The sequence below is a fragment of the Oncorhynchus nerka genome, linkage group LG13, assembly GCF_034236695.1.
Source record: "Oncorhynchus nerka isolate Pitt River linkage group LG13, Oner_Uvic_2.0, whole genome shotgun sequence".
Taxonomy (NCBI): Eukaryota; Metazoa; Chordata; class Actinopteri; order Salmoniformes; family Salmonidae; genus Oncorhynchus; species Oncorhynchus nerka.
The window spans coordinates 92,440,029-92,463,428 of record NC_088408.1 but is presented as its reverse complement, the minus strand read 5'-3'; the positions used below and the strand labels follow the sequence as shown (position 1 = coordinate 92,463,428).

The window sequence follows — 23,400 nt, the reverse complement described above, 5'->3', positions numbered from 1 at the left end:
GAGTCACAGTGGTAATCTATACACTAACACACAAACAGAGTCACATTGGTAATCTATACACTAACATGCAAACAGAGTCACAGTGGTAATTTATACACTAACACACAAACAGAGTCACATTGGTAATCTATACACTAACATGCAAACAGAGTCACAGTGGTAATCTATACACTAACACAAACAGAGTCAGGTGGTAATCTATACACTAACACACAGACAGAGTCAGGTGGTAATCTATACACTAACATACAAACAGAGTCACAGTGGTAATCTATACACTAACACACAAACAGAGTCAGGTGGTAATCTATACACTAACATACAAACAGAGTCACAGTGGTAATCTATACACTAACACACAAACAGAGTCACAGTGGTAATCTATACACTAACATGCAAACAGAGTCACAGTGGTAATCTATACACTAACATGCAAACAGAGTCAGGTGGTAATCTATACACTAACACACAAACAGAGTCACAGTGGTAATCTATACACTAACATACAAACAGAGTCACAGTGGTAATCTATACACTAACACACAAACAGAGTCAGGTGGTAATCTATACACTAACACACAAACAGAGTCACAGTGGTAATCTATACACTAACACACAAACAGAGTCACAGTGGTAATCTATACACTAACACACAAACAGAGTCACAGTGGTAATCTATACACTAACACACAAACAGAGTCAGGTGGTAATCTATACACTAACACACAAACAGAGTCAGGTGGTAATCTATACACTAACATGCAAACAGAGTCACAGTGGTAATCTATACACTAACATGCAAACAGAGTCACAGTGGTAATCTATACACTAACATGCAAACAGAGTCAGGTGGTAATCTATACACTAACACACAAACAGAGTCAGGTGGTAATCTATACACTAACACACAAACAGAGTCAGGTGGTAATCTGTACACTAACACACAAACAGAGTCACAGTGGTAATCTATACACTAACATGCAAACAGAGTCAGGTGGTAATCTATACACTAACACGCAAACAGAGTCACAGTGGTAATCTATACACTAACACACAAACAGAGTCAGGTGGTAATCTATACACTAACACACAAACAGAGTCACAGTGGTAATCTATACACTAACATACAAACAGAGTCACAGTGGTAATCTATACACTAACACACAAACAGAGTCAGGTGGTAATCTATACACTAACATGCAAACAGAGTCACAGTGGTAATCTATACACTAACATGCAAACAGAGTCACAGTGGTAATCTATACACTAACATGCAAACAGAGTCAGGTGGTAATCTATACACTAACACACAAACAGAGTCAGGTGGTAATCTGTACACTAACACACAAACAGAGTCACAGTGGTAATCTATACACTAACATGCAAACAGAGTCACAGTGGTAATCTATACACTAACACACAAACAGAGTCACATTGGTAATCTATACACTAACATGCAAACAGAGTCACAGTGGTAATCTATACACTAACACACAAACAGAGTCACATTGGTAATCTATACACTAACATGCAAACAGAGTCACAGTGGTAATCTATACACTAACACAAACAGAGTCAGGTGGTAATCTATACACTAACACACAGACAGAGTCAGGTGGTAATCTATACACTAACATACAAACAGAGTCACAGTGGTAATCTATACACTAACACACAAACAGAGTCAGGTGGTAATCTATACACTAACATACAAACAGAGTCACAGTGGTAATCTATACACAACACACAAACAGAGTCACAGTGGTAATATATACACTAACATGCAAACAGAGTCAGGTGCAGGCAGTAAAACTCTGACACATCTTTCCTATAATATGAGTGAATAATTGTGTTGTAGTATGTTGTCCCTGACTCCTCTCTGTCTCTCAGGTGTAATGTACAAGCCTGGTGCCACCTCACATCCTGTACAGGAGGGTACCACCATGCAACCGGTAAGAAAACAGACCATATTAACAACAACGTGTAGTAACAGACGCTCACATCATTAGTGTGTCATTATTACTAATTATAAACCGGGTGGTTCAAACCCTGAATTCTGATTGGCTGACAGTCGTGATATATCAGATTGTGTACCACGGGTATGGCAAAACATTTATTTGTACTATTCTAATTACATTGGTAACCAGTTTATAATAGCAATAAGGCACCAATGGCCAATATACCACAGCTATATCGGCCATATACCACACCCCCTCGGGCCTTATTGCTTAATTATAACGTTGTTATACTAGTTTGTCTCTGCATACTAGAAGTGACTCATCTGTCCTGGTGTCTCTCTCTTTCTGTGTGTCCGTGTCCAGTCCTGTCCGTCTCTGGGGGACAGTGGGGTGTCCGGCCCCAGCTCACCTATCTCAGAGTCACGCTATGGCCTACACCCTCAGCTTCTACCCAGCGCTGTAAGTGTCGCTCCTCGTCCTCTAGACGTCATCCTCCTTTCTCGCTATGTTTCTCCCACTGCACAACTGCTTCTTTCTCTCCTCTCTCTTTCTCTCTCTCTCGCTCTCTCTCGCTCCTCTCATCTTTCTCTTTCTCTCCTCTCCCTCTCTCTCTCCTCTCTCTTTCTCCTCTCTCACAACTGCTTCTCTCTCCCCTCTCTCTCTCCCCTCTCTCTCCCCTCTCTCTCCCCTCTCTCTCTCCTCTCTCTTTCCTCTCTCTCTCTCCTCTCCCTCTCTCTCTCTCTCTCTCTCTCTCTCTTTCTCTCCTCTCTTCTCTCTCTTTCTCTTCTCTCTCTTCTCTCTTTCTCCTCTCTCTCTCTCTCTCTCTTTCTCTCCTCTCTTCTCTCTCCTTCTCTTCTCTCTCTTCTCTCTTTCTCCTCTCTCTCTCTCTCTCGCTTTCTCTCGCTCCTCTCATCTTTCTCTTTCTCTCCTCTCCCCTCTCTCCTCTCTCTTTCTCCTCTCTCACAACTGCTTCTCTCTCCCCTCTCTCTCTCCCCTCTCTCTCCCCTCTCTCTCTCCTCTCTCTTTCCTCTCTCTCTCTCCTCTCCCTCTCTCTCTCTCTCTCTCCTCTCTCTCTCCCCCTCTCTCTCTCTCTTTCTCTCCTCTCTTCTCTCTCTTTCTCTTCTCTCTCTTCTCTCTTTCTCCTCTCTCTCTCTCGCTCTCTCTCGCTCCTCTCATCTCTCTTTCTCTCCTCTCCCTCTCTTTCTCCTCTCTCCCTCTCTCTCTCCCCTCTCTCTCTCCTCTCTCTCCTCTCCCTCTCCCCTCTCTCTCTCTCGCTCTCTCTCTCCTCTCCCCCTCTCTCTCTCCTCCCCTCTCTTTCTCTCCTCACCTCTCTCTCTCTTTCTCTCCTCACCTCTCTCCCTCTTTCTCTTCTCTCCTCTCGTCTTCTCTCTTTCTCTTCTCTCTTTCTATACTCTCGTTCTCTTCTCTCTCGCTCCCTCTCCCTTTCTCTCTCTTTCTCTTTATTTTTTTCTTTCTCTTCTCTCTCGCTTTCTCTCCTCTCTTTCTCTTTCTCCTCTCTCTCATCCCTCTCTCTTGTCACTCCTCTCCATATTTGTATTATCTCTGTCTTTCTCCTTCTCTCCTCTCACTTTCAATCCCCTCTCTCTCTCCTCTCTCTCTCTCTCTCTCTCTTTCTCTCCCCCTCTCTCTCTCCTCTCACTTTCTATCCTCTCTCCCTCTCTCTCTCTCTCTTTCTCTTCTCTCATTCTCCTCTCTCTCTCTCTTCCCTACTCTCTCCTCTCATTCTCCTCTCTCTCCTCTCACTTTCTATCCTCTCTCTCTCTCGCTCTCTCTCTCTCTTTCTCTTCCCTACTCTCTCTTTCTCTTCTCTCTCTCTTTCTCTTCTCTCTCTCTTTCTCTTCTCTCTCTCTCTTTCTCCTCTCTCTCATCCCCCTCTCTTGTCTCTCCTTCTCTCCATATTTGTCTTATTTCTCTGTCTTTCTCTTCTCTCACTTTCTATCCTCTCTCTCTCTCTCTCTCTCTCTCCCTCTCTCTCTATTTCTCCTCTCTCTCATCCCTCTCTTGTCTTTCATTCTCTCCCTCTCTCTCTCCCTCCACTTTCTATCCTCTCTCTCTCCTCGCTCAATTCAATTCCAGTTTAAGGGCTTTATTGACAGGGGAAACATAAGCAAGTGAAGTGGCAACAGGTCACAAATATTGCTGCTGTGATGCACACTGGAATTTCACCCAGTAGATATGGGAGTTTATCAAAATGGGGTTTGTTTTCAAATTCTTTGTGGGTCTGTGTAGTCTAAGGGAAATACATTTATCTAATATGGTCATATATTGGACAGGAGGTTAGGATGTGTAGCTCAGTTTCCACCTCATTTTGTGGTCAGTGTGCACATAGCCTGTCTTCTCTTGAGAGCCATGTCTGCCTATGGACGGCTTTCTCAATAGCAAGGCTATGCTCACTGAGTCTGTACATAGTCAAAGCTGTCCTTAAGTTTGGGTCAGTCACAGTGGTCAGGTATTCTGCCACTGTGTACTCTCTGTTTAGGGCCAAATAGCATTCTAGTTCGCTCTGTTTTCTTTTGTTAATTCTTTCCAATGTGTCAAGTAATTATCTTTTTGTTTTCTCATGATTTGGTTGGGTCTAATTGTGTTGCTGTCCTGGGGCTCTGTGGGGTCTGTTTGGGTTTATGAACAGAGCCCCAGGACCAGCTTGCTTAGTGGACTCTTTTCCAGTTTCATTTCTCTGTAGGTGATGACTTTGTTGTTGGAGGCTTGGGAATCACTTTCTTTTAGGTGGTTGTAGAATTTAACAGCTCCTTTCTGGATTTTGATCATTAGCAGTTATCATCCTAATTCTGCTCTGCATGCGTTATTTGGTGTTCTAAGTTTTCTATGTCATTATTTGGTGTTTTACGTTGTACACAGAGGATATTTTAGCAGAATTCTGCATTTTTGGTTGGTGAGCGGACCACAGACCTCACAACCATAAAGGGCAATGGGTTCTATAACTGATTCAAGTATTTTTTGCCAGATCCTAATTGGTCTGTCAAATTTTATGTTCCTTTTGATGGCATAGAAGGCCTTTCTTGCCTTGTCTCAGATCGTTCACAGCTTTGTGGAAGTTACCTGTGGCGCTGATGTTTAGGCCAAGGTATGTATAGTTTTTTTGTGTGCTCTAGGGCAGCGGTGTCTAGATGGAATTTGTATTTGTGGTCCTGGCGACTGGACCTTTTTTGGAACACCATTATTTTGGTCTTACTGAGATTTACTGTCAGGGCCCAGGTCTGGCAGAATCTGTGCAGAATATCTAGGTGCTGCTGTTGGCCCTCCTTGGTTGGGAAAGAAGCACCAGATCATCAGCAAACAGTAGACATTTGACTTCAGATTCTAGTAGGGTGAGGCCAGGTGCTGCAGACTGTTCTAGTGCCCTCATCAATTTGTTGATACAGTGTACAGTGCCTTGCGAAAGTATTCGGCCCCCTTGAACTTTGCGACCTTTTGCCACATTTCAGCCTTCAAACATAAAGATATAAATCTGTATTTTTTTGTGAAGAATCAACAACAAGTGGGACACAATCATGAAGTGGAACGACATTTATTGGATATTTCAAACTTTTTTAACGTATCAAAAACTGAAAAATTGGGCGTGCAAAATTATTCAGCCCCTTTACTTACAGTGCAGCAAACTCTCTCCAGAAGTTCAGTGAGGATCTCTGAATGATCCAATGTTGACCTAAATGACTAATGATGATAAATACAATCCACCTGTGTGTAATCAAGTCTCCGTATAAATGCACCTGCACTCTGATAGTCTCAGAGGTCCGTTAAAAGCGCAGAGAGCATCATGAAGAACAAGGAACAAACCAGGCAGGTCCGAGATACTGTTGTGAAGAAGTTTAAAGCCTGATTTGGATACAAAAAGATTTCCCAAGCTTTAAACATCCCAAGGAGCACTGTGCAAGCGATAATATTGAAATGGAAGGAGTATCAGACCACTGCAAATCTACCAAGACCTGGCCGTCCCTCTAAACTTTCAGCTCATACAAGGAGAAGACTGATCAGAGATGCAGCCAAGAGGCCCATGATCACTCTGGATGAACTGCAGAGATCTACAGCTGAGGTGGGACACTCTGTCCATAGGACAACAATCAGTCGTATATTGCACAAATCTGGCCTTTATGGAAGAGTGGCAAGAAGAAAGCCATTTCTTAAAGATATCCATAAAAAGTGTCGTTTAAAGTTTGCCACAAGCCACCTGGGAGACACACAAAACATGTGGAAGAAGGTGCTCTGGTCAGATGAAACCAAAATGGAACTTTTTGGCAACAATGCAAAACGTTATGTTTGGCGTAAAAGCAACACAGCTCATCACCCTGAACACACCATCCCCACTGTCAAACATGGTGGTGGCAGCATCATGGTTTGGGCCTGCTTTTCTTCAGTAGGGACAGGGAATATGGTTAAAATTGATGGGAAGATGGATGGAGCCAAATACAGGACCATTCTGGAAGAAAACCTGATGGAGTCTGCAAAAGACCTGAGACTGGGACGGAGATTTGTCTTCCAACAAGACAATGATCCAAAACATAAAGCAAAATCTACAATGGAATGGTTCAAAAATAAACATATCCAGGTGTTAGAATGGCCAAGTCAAAGTCCAGACCTGAATCCAATCGAGAATCTGTGGAAAGAACTGAAAACTGCTGTTCACAAATGCTCTCCATCCAACCTCACTGAGCTCGAGCTGTTTTGCAAGGAGGAATGGGAAAAAAAATTCAGTCTCTCGATGTGCAAAACTGATAGACATACCCCAAGCGACTTACAGCTGTAATCACAGCAAAAGGTGGCGCTACAAAGTATTAACTTAAGGGGGCTGAATAATTTTGCACGCCCAATTTTTCAGTTTTTGATTTGTTAAAAAAGTTTGAAATATCCAATAAATGTCGTTCCACTTCATGATTGTGTCCCACTTGTTGTTGATTCTTCACAAAAAAATACAGTTTTATATCTTTATGTTTGAAGCCTGAAATGTGGCAAAAGGTCGCAAAGTTCAAGGGGGCCGAATACTTTCGCAAGGCACTGTATATATCAACGGGACGGCAGGTAGCGTAGGGGTTAGTGTTGAACTAGTAACCGAAAGGTTGAAAGATCGAATCCCCGAGCTGACAAGGTAAAACAAAATCTGTCGTTCTGCCCCTGAACAAGGCAGTTAACCACTGTTCCTAGGCCGTCATTGTAAATAAAAATGCATTCTTAACTCACTTGCCTAGTTAAATAAAGGTAAAATAAAATATGTGTTGAAGAGGGTGGGGCTTAAGCTGCATCCCTGTCTCACCCCACGGCCCTGTGGAAAGTAATGTGTTTTTTTTTGTTGCCAATTTTAACCTCACACTTTTTTTGAGTACATGTATTTTATAATGTCGTATGTTTTTCCACCAACACCACTTTCCATTCATTTGTATAGCAGACCCTCTGAGTCGACCCTCAGACCCTCATGCCAAATTGAGTCAAAAGCTTTTTTGAAATCAACAAAGCATGAGAAGACTTTGCCTTTGTTCTGGTTTGTTTGTGAATTAGGGTGTTTAGTGTGAATACGTGGTCTGTCTTACGGTAATTTGGTAAAAAGCCAATTTGACATTTGCTCAGTGCATTGTTTTCACTGAGGAAATGGACTAGTTGCTAATGACCCATCTCTCTCTCTTTCTGTCTCTCTCTTTCCTCTTTCTCTTTCCTCTCTCTCTCCGCTCTCTCTCTCCCCTCTCTCTTTTCTCGCTATTTCCCCTCTCTCTCTCTCCTCTCTCTCTTTTCTCTCTCATTCTCCTCTCTCTCTCCTCTTTCTCCATCTCTTTCTCTTCTCTCTCTTTCTCTCACAGGTGCGTATGATGGAGGAGGACAGGACAGCGTGGGAGGGGAAGGTGTTTGTGTCTGAACCCATCTCCTCTCTACCTCCGCTGGCTACCACAGACTGTGTCATGGAGGACAGAGGTAGGCCTCAGGCAACACAGCAATTCTGTATAATATTGACATAAATAAACATATAAACTTATAAATAAGACAAAAAAATAGAACATTTTATTGTAGCTATAATTATATCAATGTAGCCTATCACCCAGCCCCTGTGTGAGCGTGTACGCTTTGGCAGCAGACCAGGTCTGTGGTTGTCTCTCTCTGTGTCCCTAGGTAACTGCAGTCCTCGATTCATCCTTTCTACCTCCTACTGCGTTCCGTGTGAGGGCCAGACGGCCCTCCAGAGCCACCTACCCCTGGGGGCCCTAGTCAGCCCTCTGGCTAAGCTACACACAGGAGAGGTACTAACCTGTATTATCACAGTTATAGCGTCTTCCAGCCTGGTCCCAGATCTAATTGTGCTGTATAGCCAACTACTATAGTCTATAACGACCATATGGTTGTTGTTATGCCATAACAGCGGCCATTGAAGTTGGCTGTGCAACACAAACAGATCTGGAAGGGAAAGAGGGATACCACGCCAGGCGTTTCAGCCTATCAGGACCCGCTAGAGCTCGTTGTCGGGCGTCTCCTTTAGCATACACATCAGATGCATATCAACCTGCAACATGCAGCAAACAGAAGCACCAACACTTGATAAATAGTGCATAAACTATTGTAAATAATTCATTGCATGAAGAAATATTAGTGTAAATGCACCAATAACAATCGACAACAACAATAGTTATTTGTTCAGATAGTCAAGGATATGTTTTGAATAATTCTGCAAAGACCTACAACAAAAATGTAGGCCTATAGCCTATTTTAGTTTCCCTTCTGATAAAAACATGACAGTGTAATCCATTCGATCAACTTGATTTGTAGATTTGATTAGTAATAAAAGGTTTAGCGGGGCGGCAGGGTAGCCTACTGGTTAGAGTGTTGGGCTAGTAACCACAAGGTTGCAAGATCACATCCCCGAGCTGACAAGGTACAAATCTGTCGTTCTGCCCCTGAACAGGCAGTTAACCCACTGTTCCTAGGCCGTCATTGAAAATAAGAATTTGTTCTTAACTGACTTGCCTAGTTAAATAAAGGTCAAATATTAGTAATTCGTACAGTTCCAGCTTCTTTTGACAAAGTAGAAACAAAAACACATAATGATAATAGTATATATAACCAGCCAGGTCACAGGTCAAATGAAAAGCACCAGTGCATCAACTATTGTAAAGGATGAATTGTTTTGTAGCCAGAGCAATGCTGCTGCGTGAGTGGTCATGTGCTGAATGTATGGACAGTGGAGTGGTCATGTGCTGAATGTATGGACAGTGGAGTGGTCATGTGCTGAATGTATGGACAGTGGAGTGGTCATGTGCTGAATGTATGGACAGTGGAGTGGTCATGTGCTGAATGTATGGACAGTGGAGTGGTCATGTGCTGAACGTCTGGACAGTGGAGTGGTCATGTGCTGAACTCATGGACAGTGGAGTGGTCATGTGCTGAACTCATGGACAGCACGGATATTCTTGAAAAAGTGACATTTGGAAATAGAGCTGCACCTCTTGAATTATGGGAGTTATTTGACAAAGGGAAGTGTCTTAGGAACTGCAAAATCTGCTCTTTCAGATACTGTATAGAAATCCCAATGTTTTATCTGCATCTGACTCTGAAGGAGGGTTTGATGAAGTGATTATCTTTTCCCTGCGTCTGTAAATTACAAGATGCGCCCATCTCTTCATGTACAATTTGACAACTGTTAGGCCTAATATTGTCACTCATCAGATTATTGTCAATTTAATCTTGTCTACCTCTTATAATCTGTGATGTCAGATTTGTTAGGTGTAGTTTCGATGGGCCAGCTGTGCAGGCGGACTGGCATCGTTTGTTTCTCACTCATCAAGTTTGATAGAGTCAAGGATGTGTTTGTCATTATTCTAAAGGCCTACTCTAACACATAGCATGTTTTCATTTCCCTTACAGTACATGTGATCAGTAATATAGTTATAGTAAATAAAACGCTCCCATAGCAGCTTCCTTTTACAAAGTAAAGCGTAAAGAGAAAGGTATCAACCCCCAAGGCGTGCTGTCAAATGATTTGCTGCTGATAAATAGGCATAACAGAAACTCATCATTACAGTATTGTCTTTCTAAATGAAATCACCCTCTTCACCCTCCTTATCATTAATTAGGCTGGGTACCAACGTCCTACAGCACATTGTCTTGGTGCCTGGCTGGGTACCAACGTCCTACAGCACATTGTCTTGATGCCTGGCTGGGTACCAACGTCCTACAGCACATTGTCTTGGTGCCTGGCTGGGTACCAACGTCCTACAGCACATTGTCTTGGTGCCGGGCTGGGTACCAACGTCCTACAGCACATTGTCTTGGTGCCTGGCTGGGTACCAACGTCCTACAGCACATTGTCTTGGTGCCTGGCTGGGTACCAACGTCCTACAGCACATTGTCTTGGTGCCTGGCTGGGTACCAACATCCTACAGCACATTGTCTTGGAGCCTGGCTGGGTACCAACGTCCTACAGCACATTGTCTTAGAGCCTGGCTGGGTACCAACGTCCTACAGCACATTGTCTTAGAGCCTGGCTGGGTGCCAACGTCCTACAGCACATTGTCTTGGTGCCTGGCTGGGTACCAACATCCTACAGCACATTGTCTTGGTGCCTGGCTGGGTACCAACGTCCTACAGCACATTGTCTTGGTGCCTGGCTGGGTACCAACGTCCTACAGCACATTGTTTTGGTGCCTGGCTGGGTACCAACGTCCTACAACACATTGTCTTGGTGCCTGGCTGGGTACCAACATCCTACAGCACATTGTCTTGGAGCCTGGCTGGGTACCAACGTCCTACAGCACATTGTCTTGATGCCTGGCTGGGTACCAACATCCTACAGCACATTGTCTTGGTGCCTGGCTGGGTACCAACGTCCTACAGCACATTGTCTTGATGCCTGGCTGGGTACCAACATCCTACAGCACATTGTCTTGGTGCCTGGCTGGGTACCAACATCCTACAGCACATTGTCTTGGTGCCTGGCTGGGTACCAACATCCTACAGCACATTGTCTTGGTGCCTGGCTGGGTACCAACGTCCTACAGCACATTGTCTTGGTGCCTGGCTGGGTACCAACGTCCTACAACACATTGTCTTGGTGCCTGGCTGGGTACCAACATCCTACAGCACATTGTCTTGGTGCCTGGCTGGGTACCAACGTCCTACAGCACATTGTCTTGGTGCCTGGCTGGGTACCAACATCCTACAGCACATTGTCTTGGTGCCTGGCTGGGTACCAACATCCTACAGCACATTGTCTTGGTGGGTTTAGTTAAGAATAGGTGTGAAAAAACAGGTAAAATGCTCAAAATAGTTTTCTGTTTGTGATTTCAACATTCGGACAAATTAGTTATATATATATATATATATATTTTACGAAATGAAGCATGGTGGTTCTAGTGTTAACCCAACCCCTCTGAATCAGAGAGTGGCACCAGGCTAGTCTCACGAAAAATACAAATACATTAAATACAAGAAAGGGCTGGTGGGAACTATTGATAACAAAATAGGAGTTAAGCCATCACTAGATTTAGAATCGAGAACCACTAGAGTCTGTCGAGCTTGTGAATCCTGTTCCTTACCCTGGTTGTTTTGTGCTCTCCAGTGCCCCCTGTCTGTGTGTATGGAGGCAGACACTGTAAAGGGCTGTGGGGAGTGTGGGGCTTACATGTGTTCAGCTATGGGATGGCAGGACTGTGGACAGAGATTCTACTGCCCATTCTGTGGGAAACTCCGTGAAGGTAAGATACATTTATCCTGCTCAATGTCTTCTGTTCTCTTCTCAGCCTGGAACACAGCACTTGTTGTCTCCATCTCTTTCTCTCTCCCTGCCCTTTCTCTGATTCTCCTTTACCTAACTCATGTTCCCTCTGTTTCTGTCCGTCTTTACTCTGTCTCTCCCTCCTAATCGTTACTCTCTCCCTCCCCTGTCTCTCTCTCCCCCTCCCCTGTCTCTCCCTCTGTCTCTCCCTCTGTCTCTCAGTTGGATGGCAGCATTACCAGCCAACACAGGGAGTAGAGGGGAACAGAGTGGACAGAGAGCAGAGACCTGAGCTCAGTCTGGGCTCCTATGAGATACTGGACAGTCAACAGGATGTGCCTGCTGCTGTGTTGCTCCTGGCCGTGGATGTGTCTGCTGCAGCTCTGAGAGGAGGACACCTGGAGCTCATCAGTCAGCAGCTACGTTCTCTACTCACATCACTAAATAGGTAAAACACACGCGCGCACACACACACACACACATATGACATCATACTTAGTGAGATCCCTCTTTGTTTGTTTAAGGGAGGAAGGTGCGTTCCAATCAGATGTCCGTGTGGGGTTGATGACCTATGACAGCCGGATCCACCTCTATGACCTCAGCCCTGCCCTGTCCCGCCCACACATGCTGGTCGTCACGGAGACAGAGGACCTGCAGCTTCCTGTGAGGGAGGGGCTTCTGGTTCCACTCAAAGACTGCATAGACAGTATCAACAGGTAGGTTCGACACTCTTAAAAATCAAAAAGTGCTATCTAGATCCTAAAATGGTTCGTCGGCTGTCCCCCTTTGAAGAACCCTTTTTGGTTCCAGGTAAAACCCCTTTTTGGCTCTACATGGAACCCAAAAGGCTTTTGCCTGGAACCCAAAATGGTTCTCCTATGGGGACAGCCCAAAGAACCCTTTTGGAACCATTCGTTCTAAGAGTGTACAGTATAACATGGAGACATAGCTTGGGCAGTCAAGTATGTGTGCCTGCCTACTGCGTATATTAGCCAAGCACACTCAGAACAAATTAGCGATTGCCAATAAGCATTCCGGATGTTGACATCAGTCCAGACAAAGTGTCAATATAGAATTCTATCCCCGCAGAAAAGTATCAACTTGGCTGTAATACTAGAAAGGCTTCCCTTAATGCACACAATGATTTCTTTAATTGAGTCAACCTTTCCTCTCTGTGTTGTGTAGTGTCCTGCAGCGTATCCCTCTGTTCAGTGCAGAGTTTGAGGAGGCAGGTGGAGTTCTCCTGGAGCTGCCTGTCAAGGCTGGACTGGTCGTTCTACAGGTCAGAACCTCTATCTAACACACACACACACACACACACACTAAAACACACACACACACCAACTCTGAAGAAGAGTCTAGAATTGTCCTGAGAAAACTAAACTCAGTAGTAGAGATATAACACAGGGCTTCTCTTCTCACCCTGTAGGAGTTGGGTTGTCCTGGCAAGCTGCTGGTCTTCCAAACTGCTCCCTTCATCGAGGGGACACACACACACAACTCCTCTAGCTTCTTCAGCTCCAACAAACCAAAGGTAAACACACACACACATACACACACACACACACACACACACTCATTCAGTAATTTAACCCTTTCTTCTCTCTCTGTTTTGTATCCCAGTCTCTGTTTCAGCCTCCGGACCCTGCTGTCTCATTGGCTAAGGAGTGTGTCAGTCAGGGCTGTGGCGTGCACCTGTTTGTGTTCTCCCAGCAGGATGTGGGTGGGGCTTGGCCGGGACATGTTCCTTACCTGACAGGTGGAGAGCTGCACTGCTACCATAGTCTCCAGGTAGCAGACCAGACATTAAGGAATGCAGGAATGTTACATGTGGCTAAACACTTGAGATAGAGTAATTAAAAAGAACTCCACTAATTAGACATAAGCATTAATGTATGTATAAACACTGTTCATGAAAAAAATGTTTTATCTAAACACTGCTGCCATTCATTTCTAATGTGGAAAGTTGTGAAATGACCTTAGGGCACTTTTCCATACACTAGATGACCATAAGTATGTGGACACCTGCTCGTCTAACATCTCATTCCAAAATCATGGGCATTCATATGGAGCTGGTCCCCCTTTTGCTGCAATAACAACCTCCACTCTGCTGGGAAGGCTTTCCACTAGATGTTAGAACATTGCTGAGGGGACTTGCTTCCATTCAGCCACAAGAGCATTAGTGAGGTCGGGCACTGATGTTGGGCGATTACGCCTGGCTCCAGTCACCGTTCCAATTCATCCCAAAGGTGTTCGATGGGGTTGAGGTCAGGGCTCTGTGCAGGCCAGTCAAGTTCTTCCACACCGATCTCGACAAACCATTTCCATATGGAACTCGCTTTATGCCACGGAGGCATTGTCATGCTGAAACAGGAAAGGGCCTTCCCCAAACTGATTCCACAAAGTTGGAAGCAGAGAATCTAGAATGTCACTGTATGCTGTAGCGTTAAGATTTCTCTTCACTGGAACTTAGTGGCTCGAACCAATGAAAAACAACCACAGACCATTATTCCTCTTGCACCAAACTTTACAGTTGGCATTATGCATTAGGGCGGGTAGCGTTCTCCTGGCATCCGCCAAACCCAGATTTGTCCGTTGGACTGCCAGTTGGTGAAGCGTAATTCATCACTCCAGAGAACACATTTCCACTGCTCCGGAGTCCAATGGTGGCGAGCTTTACACCACTCCAGACAACGCTTGGCATTGCGCATGGTGATCTTAGGCTTGTGTGCGGCTGCGTGGTCATGGAAACACATTTCATGAAGCTCCAGATGAACAGTTCTTGTGCTGACGTTGCTTCCAGAGGAGGTTTAGAACTCAGTAGTGAGTGTTGCAACCGAGGACAGACATTTTTACACGCTTCAGCACTCGTCGGTCCTGTTCTGTGAGCTTGTGTACCACTTCACAGCTGAGCCGTTGTTGCGCCTAGACGTTTCTACTTCACAATAATAGTACTCACAGTTGACCGGGGCAGCTCTAGCTGTGGTTTGTTGGAAATGTGGCATCCTATGACGGTAAGTGAAAGTCACTCTTCAGTAAGGCCATTCTACTGTTAATGTTTGTCTATGGAGATTGCATGGCAGTGTGCTCGATTTTATACACCTGTCAGCAACGGGTGTGGCTGAAATAGCCAAATCCACTCATTTGAAAAGGTGTCCACATACAGTTGAAGTTGGAAGTTTACACACACCTTAGCCAAATACATTTAAACTCAGTTTTCCTCAATTCCTGACATTTAATCCTAGTAAGAATTCCCTGTTTTAGGTCAGTTAGGATCACCACTTTTAAGAATGTGAAATGAAAATGTTAGAATAATAGTAGAGAGAATGATTTAGTTCAGCTTTTATTTCTTTCATCACATTCCCAGTGGGTCAGAAGTTTATATACACTCAGTTAGTATTTGGTAGCATTGCTTTTAAATTGTTTAACTTGGGTCAAACATTTCGGGGAGCCTTCCACAAGCTTCACCACAGTAAGTTGGGTGAATTTTGGCCCATTTCTCCTGACAGAGCTGATGTAACAAGTCATGTTTGCTTGCCTCCTTGCTCGCACACGCTTTTTCAGTTCTGCCCACAAATGTTCTATAGGGTTGAGGTCAGGGCTTTGTGATGGCCAATCCAATACCTTGACTTTGTTGTCCTTAAGCCATTTTGCCACAACTTTGGAAGTATGCTTGGGGTCATTGTCGAATTGGAAGACCCATTTGAGACCAAGCTTTAACTTCCTGACAGATGTCTTGAGATGTTGCTTCAATACATCCAGATAATTTCCCCCCCTCATGATGCCATCTATTTTGTGAAGTGCATCAGTCCCTCCTGCAGCAAAGCACCCCACATGATGCTGCCACCCCCTGTCTTCACCGTTGGGATGGTGTTCTTCGGCTTGCAAGCCTCCCCCTTTTTCCTCCAAACATAACGATGGTCATTATGGCCAAACAGTTCTATTTTTGTTTCATCAGACCAGAGGACATTTCTCCAAAAAGTACGATCTTTGTCCCCATGTGCAGTTGAAAACCGTAGTCTGGCTTTTTATGGCGGTTTTGGAGCAGTGGCTTCTTCCTTGCTGAGCGGCCTTTCAGGTTATGTCGATATAGGACTTGTTTTACTGTGGATATAGATACTTTTGTACCTGTTTCCTCCAGCATCTTCACAAGGTCCTTTGCTGTTGTTCTGGGATTGATTTGCACTTTTTGCACCAAAGTACGTTCATCTCTAGGAGACAGAACGCATCTTCTACCTGAGCGGTATGGCGGCTGCGTGGTCCCATGGTGTTTATACTTGCGTACTATTGTTTGTACAGATGAACGTGGTACCTTCAGGCATTTGGAAATTGCTCCCAAGGATGAACCAGACTTGTGGAGGTCTACAATTTTTTTTCTGTGGTCTTGGCTGATTTCTTTTGATTTTCCCATGATGTCAAGCAAAGAGGCACTGAGTTTGAAGGTAGACCTTGAAATACATCCACAGGTACACCTCCAATTGACTCAAATGATGTCAATTAGCCTATCAGAAGCTTTTAAAGCCATGACATTATTTTCATGAATTTTCCAAGCTGTTTAAAGGCACAGTCAACTTAGTGTATGTAAACTTCTGACCCACTGGAATTGTGATACAGTGAATTATAAGTGAAATCATCTGTCTGTAAACAATTGTTGGAAGAATGACTTGTGTCATGCACAAAGTAGATGTCCTAACCGACTTGCCAAAACTATAGTTTGTTAACAAGAAATGTGTGGAGTGGTTGAAAAACTAGTTTTAATGACTCCAACCTAAGTGTATGTAAACTTCCAACTTCAACTGTACTTTTGTATATATAGTGTAGTTCTGTATGATCAAGATACTAGAGCGTTTGGTACCCTGATCTGCGCTATAAAGCGTGTGTAAAATGCAAACGAACCATGACTGAAACCAATCCTGTACCTAGCGGGTCCAAGATCCAGGACCAAAGTACCAGGTATTGTGATGCAGCAGCACCGTGAATCGCCTGGAAACTTTTGCCCATTGTAAACAAGATCGCTTGCTAACGTCACAGATCTTGTAAATGCAAAACATAATTGTAGAATTCTCAACAAACGCTTCAGGAAACCAAACAAGTGAACCAAATGTAATGTGTGAAAAAACCCTTAGTTTGGGGTGCACAATTCTAATTCAACATCTAACTGATGTTCCAGGGAGAGTTGGACAGGGAGCGTTTCAGCAGTGACCTGAGGAGGACTGTAGAGACAGAGACGGGCTATAGGGCCACACTCAGGGTACATGTCAGTAAAGGTAAGACCAGATCTCTCCTTTCCTCTCTGTCTCTGTCTCTTTTACTCTCTCTACCAAGACAACGTGATGATATACATGTGTTCTGATACAGTTATTGATCTCTGTCCCTCTAGATCTGCGCGTGTCAGGGTGTTATGGCTCGTTCGTCCCCGGGCCCAACCCCGCCCACGTCACCATGGCAACCCTTGATTGGCGTACGACACTGGCCGTTGAGTTAACACACAGCAGAGCTCTGGACGAAAAGAGGGGCGTGGTCATACAGGTGGGTGGAGTTTTGCTGTAGCAGCACTTTGTGACAGTTGCTGATCTAAAATAGTCTAGAAAGACAGGTCATAAGGTCAGAATACTGTAACATGTAATTGTATTTGTCAACACTGTTGTATTATATATTTGCCAAGCTATGAAGCTTTACTACATGTTGATGATATTGTTACCCTTTCATTCTCTCCTAAGACCGTCCTGTCCTACACCAGCCAGCAGGGAGAGAGGAGGACCAGGGTCCACAGTCTGTCTCTGTGCTGCTCACACCACCTACTGGACACCTTCTGTAACTGCCAGGCCCAGACTCTGCTCACCTTCTACTGCAAGAAGAGTAAGATCACTCACTGACTAACCTTAACCCTAACCTTAACTCTAACCTTAACCTTAACATTCTACTGCAAGAAGAGTAACATCACTCACTGACTAACCCTAACCTTAACCTTAACCTTATACTGCAAGAAGAGTGAGATCACTCACTGACTAACCCTAACCTTAACCTTAATCCTAACCTTAACTCTAAACTTAACCTTAATCCTAACCTTAACCCTAACATGCGCCCTTACCTTAACCCTTACCTTAACCCTAACCTTAACCCTAACCTTAACCCTAACCTTAACTCTAACCTTAATCCTAACCTTAATCCTAACCTTAACCCTAACATGCACCCTTAACCTTAATCCTAACCTTAACTCTAACCTTAACTCTAACCTTAACTCTAACCTTAACTCTAACCTTAACCCAAACATGCACCCCTAACCTTAATCCTAACCTTAACCCTAACCTTAACCTTAACCTTGTCCCTTTACTCTTCTTGCAGTAGAAGGTTGTCTCCAGTCTAGAAGACTTACTGTAGGAAGTGACTGATAATTACATAGATAATAAGTGTACCCATTGGATAGGGGTAAAGTAGAGGAACTCTTCTAACCAGTCCTGGCTGGTTCTGTTTTTAACTGTTCATCTATATCAGAAAGTTATGAGTTAATCTGTTATGTTTAGGACACTGCCTGAACACTGCCCTATATTCCTTCCTTCCTTTCTCTCTCTCGCTCTCGCGCTCTCGCTCTCGCTCTCGCTCTCTCTCCTCCAGTGTACTGTGCCGTGTTGGAGCGCCCTCTACAGGAGCTGAGAGAGGAACTGCAGACAGAGGTGACAGAGTCCTTGGCCTGCTATAGGAAACACTGCAGCTCCTCCTCTGTGTCCCCGGGACAGGTGAGTGGACATTGGACATCATGGATTTGAATAGCACTTTTCTCCCTGTCAAGAGTTCATGTGGTTGTTGTGGATATCTCATCAAGCTCCTCATACATACAGTATTTCCTCTCTACTTTTCTATAAACAAAAAGAGTTTCCCATTTAGTAAAGGTTATAAAAGTTTCCCATTTAGTAAAGGTTATAAAGAGTTTGCAGGAAAAACTTCAAATAACATCAAGGCAGTGAAAATAGCTCTTTATGCTTGGTTTAACTGAGGTGATTTTCTCTCTGTGTGTCTCTCTTTTAGTCCCCAGTGCCTGAAGACCCTGCCCAATCTACCTCAACAGACTGAGTTGTCTGTGTTTGTCTCTTTGTGTATCTTACTATAGCTCAGGGTTTTCAAAACTAGGGGTCGTGACCCCATGTGGGGTCTTGAGAGAAAACGTTGCGTGTTGTTCACAGCACCGGGGTTACGTCAGTAACCTCCTGTAGCCGCTAGATACGGTTGTAATGAACAGAGAGGTTTCTGTTTTTCCTCATAATGTGGATCTATCTTTTGAACGGTTTAATCTACAAAATATTGTGACCTCATCCCTGAAAGATAGAACTCTCTGGAACACGTATGTTTGTACTGTTTCCCTCCACCGTGTCCACAAGCCTCAGGAGAACAGAGTGGACAAGACCAGGTGCTAAATCAGACTGGGGGAAAAGAACATCATCAATGACTTATCTTTTCTCACACAGAAGATCCTAGAACATGATTGCCTGATGATCTTCTGAACCAACATTCCAATACCTTTCTGATGCATTTCAGTCACTTTAAACCTTTTTTCACTTAGTGGGTTCACGAAAATGTTTTGCTTTCAAAATGGGGTCACGGGTCTGTAGCTGGTCCTTCCCCAGTACCTGAAAACCCTGCCAGTCTACCTCAACAGCCTGAGTTGACTGTGTGCATCTCTGTGTGTATCTTACTATAGCTGGTCCTACCCCAGCACCTGAAGACCCTGCCAGTCTACCTGAACAGCCTGAGTTGACTGTGTACATCACTGTGTGTATCTTACTATAGCTGGTCCTACCCCAGCACCTGAAGACCCTGCCAGTCTACCTGAACAGCCTGAGTTGACTGTGTACATCACTGTGTGTATCTTACTATAGCTGGTCCTACCCCAGCACCTGAAGACCCTGCCAGTCTACCTGAACAGCCTGAGTTGACTGTGTACATCACTGTGTGTATCTTACTATAGCTGGTCCTACCCCAGCACCTGAAGACCCTGCCAGTCTACCTGAACAGCCTGAGTTGACTGTGTGCATCTCTGTGTGTATCTTACTATAGCTGGTCCTACCCCAGCACCTGAAGACCCTGCCAGTCTACCTGAACAGCCTGAGTTGACTGTGTACATCTCTGTGTGTATCTTACTATAGCTGGTCCTACCCCAGCACCTGAAGACCCTGCCAGTCTACCTCAACAGCCTGAGTTGACTGTGTACATCTCTGTGTGTATCTTACTATAGCTGGTCCTACCCCAGCACCTGAAGACCCTGCCAGTCTACCTGAACAGCCTGAGTTGACTGTGTACATCTCTGTGTGTATCTTACTATAGCTGGTCCTACCCCAGCACCTGAAGACCCTGCCAGTCTACCTCAACAGCCTGAGGAAGAGTGAAGTTCTGCTTCCCGGCCTCCGCAGTTCAGTACACCAACGCCTGCAGCTCCGCTGTCAAGTGGTCTCCATGGATACCAAGACCACAGCAGGACACTTCTACCCTCTGCTGCTACCACTGGTAAGGGGTGATGGTGTTGGTGATGGTGGTGGAGGTGATGGTAGTGATGGTGGGGGTGGTGGATGGTGTTGGTGGTGATAGTGGGGGTGATGGTAGTGATGGTGATGGTGGGGGTGGTGGATGGTGATGGTGATGACATCACATGGTATAATTGAGATATAAATACATAGCCACATCAATTTCTCTGTCACAGCATCTCCCTCCCTCTCTCACACGGACTCCACTATGTCTCTTCCTCCTCCAGCCAGTAGGTGGCGATACCTCCAGTCCTCTCAACCTAGGGGAGGCTGTTCGCTGCACTGCTGCTAGCCTGGACCATGGAGGTCTCTACCTGGTCCACGGACCCCTGGTTCTGCTACTCTGGGTGGGCCACAATGTCTCCAACACCTCCCTGGTCCAACTCTTCAACATCACCTGTCTGTCCACACTACCCTCTGGAGAGGTGAGCGAGGTGGGGGGGGCAGTGGGGGAATGTGAAGGATGAGGGCGTGGAAGTGGAATACATCGTCAATTATTTGTGGAAAGAGGTGAAAGGCCCACCGCTGATTTTAAAGTCGATATCTACAGTATTTATAATATGTGTCTCTGTGTGTGTCTGTGCAGACGAAGCTGCCTGTGCTGGACAACCCTCTGTCTGTTAGTGTGAGGTCACTCATCAACACCCTGAACTCACAGACACACTATACTCGCAAGGTGAGGCTCTGGAGAACTTCCTTCTTGGGGTTGGCATGAACGTTGGAGAGAGGAGGTTAAGTAGTTGTGACAACATAACCTCTGACTAATATTTTAGATATGACTGACTGTGTGTGTGTCTCTCTCTCCCCAGCTGCGTGTGGTGAAGCAGGGGGACAGCTGTGAGGAGGCTCTACAGCGCCTCCTGGTAGAAGATAAGAGTCCCAACGGGGGAGCGAGCTACGCTGACTTCCTGTACCACCTCCATGTCAACTCTATACAACTGCTGGTTCGTTAGTTGTAAAATGGTTTGAACTGGAAAACGCAAACGTGGGATTCTAATTGGACAAGTCCAGCTAATCCCTCCCATGTTTCACTCAGCTTTTCTTCTGTTTGGTGCCTAATGAACATGACCCTGGTGTTTTCAGCAGTATGGCCAGGTTTGTTTTTACAGATCACCTCAACCACATGTGAATGATCATATCCTTATTTGACTTACAGTATGCAACTGGTTGTTGTACTTGACGTTCATCAGCAAAAGGTGATGTCTTATTTGTTTGCCTGTTGTAGTAATAACTTTTCAAATCAAATAACATTTCATTGGTCACATACATGTGGTTAGCAGATGTTATTGCGAGTGTAGCGAAATGCTTATGCTTTTAGATCTGGGATAAGAATATATAAGTATAAAATATATAGATGAGAAGTGACAGAGCGGCTAAGATGCAATAGACAGTAATGAATAGATAGTGAAGGAATCTGTATATACATATGAGATGAGTAATGCGAGATATGTGGCATTATTAAAGTGACTAGTGATCCATGTATTAAAGTGGCCAATGATATCAAGTCTGTATGTAGACAGCAGCCTGTCTGCTAGTGATGGCTGTTTAACAATCTGATGGCCTTGAGATATGTTTGACATGTTTACGTTAAAGCGTTGTGTGTGTGTGTGTGTGTGTGTGTGTGTGTGTGTGTGTGTGTGGTGTATAAACTGTTGACTACTGTTATTTTCTCTGACTGTTAGTAGTGTAGCTGACTGTCAACATCTCTCACCTGGATGAAGACAGAAGGGTGTACTTGATATGTTCATTTGGTCCACGACAACACTCTAATCCCTCCATGTTGTGTGTGTGTGTGTGTGTGTGTGTGTGTGTGTGCAACCCTCTACTGTACTAACAAATTGCTGAAATAAACATGACTTTTATGCCCAGAGTCATTTAAAATGTTCTTAAATCAGGGTCACACAGAGTGTTTCTAGGTAGTGTTAAACAGTATACACCTCACACAAGGTTATGGGATTAAAACAACACCTGTACCATGTCAGATATAGAGTTGTATTCAATTTTAAGTTTGCATTCCAGTGTTACACTTAATTTCATAGTTTTGATGTCTTCACTAATATTCTACAATGTAGAAAATAGTAAAAATAAAGAAAAACCCTTTAATTAGTAGGTGTGTCCAAACTTTTGACTGGTACTGTATACTGAACAAAAATATAAATGCAACATGTAAAGTGTTGGTCGCATGTTTCCTGAGCTGAAATAAAAGATCCCAAAAATTGCCCATACGTACAAAAAGCTTTTGTCTCTCAAATGTTGTGCACAGATTTGTTAACATCCCTGTTAGTGAGCATTTCTCTTTTGCCAAGATAATCCATCCACCTGACAGGTGTAGCATATCAAGAAGCTGATTAAACAGCATGATCATTACACAGGTGCATCTTGGGCTGGGGACAATAAAAAGACACTCTAAAATGTACAGTTTTGTCACACAACACAATGCCACAGATGTCTCAAGTTTTGAGGGAGTGTGCAATTGGCATGCTGACTGCAGGAATGTTCACCAGAGCTGTTGCCAGATAATTGAATATTAATTTCTCTACCATAAGCCACCTCCAACGTCATTTTAGAGAATTTGGCATTAAGTCCAACCGGCCTCACAACCGCAGGCCATGTATATGGTGTCGTGGGTGAGCGATTTGCTGATGTCAACGTTTTGAACAGAGTGCCACATGGTGCCGGTGGGGTTATGGTATGGGCAGGCATAAGCTACGGACAATGAACACAATTGCATTTTATCAAGGTCAGTTTGAATGCACAGAGAAACCACGATGAGATCCTGAGGCCCATTGTCCTGCCATTCATCCGCCGCCATCACCTCATGTTTCAGCACAATAATGCACGTCCATGTCGCAAGGATCTGAACACAATTCCTGGAACTGAACATGTCCCAGATCTTCCATGGCCTTCATACTCACCAGACGTGTCAACCATTGAGCATGTTTGGGATGCTCTGGATCGACCTGTACAACAGAGTGTTCCAGTTCCCTTCAATATCCAGCAACTTCACACAGCCATTGAAGACCAGTGGGACAACATTCCACAATCAACAGCCTGATCAACTCTATGCAAAGGAGATGTGTCACGCTGCATGAGGCAAATGGTAGTCACACCAGATACTAACTGGTTTTCTGACCCACACCTCTAGTTTTTTTGTAATGTATATGGGGACCAACAGATGCACACAGTGCATTCGGAA

The 23,400-nt window shown here is 44.4% G+C and overlaps 1 protein-coding gene across 4 annotated transcripts in view; it reads left to right on the top strand.

Annotated features, from left to right (window-relative positions):
• si:dkey-13n15.2 (protein transport protein Sec24C) overlaps window positions 1–22,425 on the top strand; it is a 43,329-nt gene extending 20,904 nt beyond the window's left edge. Inside the window, exons 3-20 of one of the 4 annotated variants that reach the window (XM_065026842.1) lie at window positions 1,891–1,952; window positions 2,322–2,417; window positions 7,787–7,898; window positions 8,094–8,221; window positions 11,533–11,668; window positions 11,911–12,136; window positions 12,213–12,404; window positions 12,874–12,970; window positions 13,118–13,222; window positions 13,312–13,479; window positions 16,859–16,955; window positions 17,069–17,217; window positions 17,409–17,547; window positions 18,304–18,425; window positions 20,008–20,187; window positions 20,432–20,629; window positions 20,791–20,880; window positions 21,014–22,425. In XM_065026842.1, coding sequence (XP_064882914.1) covers window positions 1,891–1,952; window positions 2,322–2,417; window positions 7,787–7,898; window positions 8,094–8,221; window positions 11,533–11,668; window positions 11,911–12,136; window positions 12,213–12,404; window positions 12,874–12,970; window positions 13,118–13,222; window positions 13,312–13,479; window positions 16,859–16,955; window positions 17,069–17,217; window positions 17,409–17,547; window positions 18,304–18,425; window positions 20,008–20,187; window positions 20,432–20,629; window positions 20,791–20,880; window positions 21,014–21,157 — 2,441 coding nt within the window. In that variant the 3' untranslated portion in view covers window positions 21,158–22,425. Of the gene's footprint in view, window positions 1–1,890; window positions 1,953–2,321; window positions 2,418–7,786; window positions 7,899–8,093; window positions 8,222–11,532; window positions 11,669–11,910; window positions 12,137–12,212; window positions 12,405–12,873; window positions 12,971–13,117; window positions 13,223–13,311; window positions 13,480–16,858; window positions 16,956–17,068; window positions 17,218–17,408; window positions 17,548–18,303; window positions 18,426–19,384; window positions 20,188–20,431; window positions 20,630–20,790; window positions 20,881–21,013 lie in introns of those variants that run through there. The other 3 variants (XM_065026840.1, XM_065026839.1, XM_065026841.1) reach the window with 3 other exon arrangements.
• Window positions 22,426–23,400: the final 975 nt, after the last annotated feature.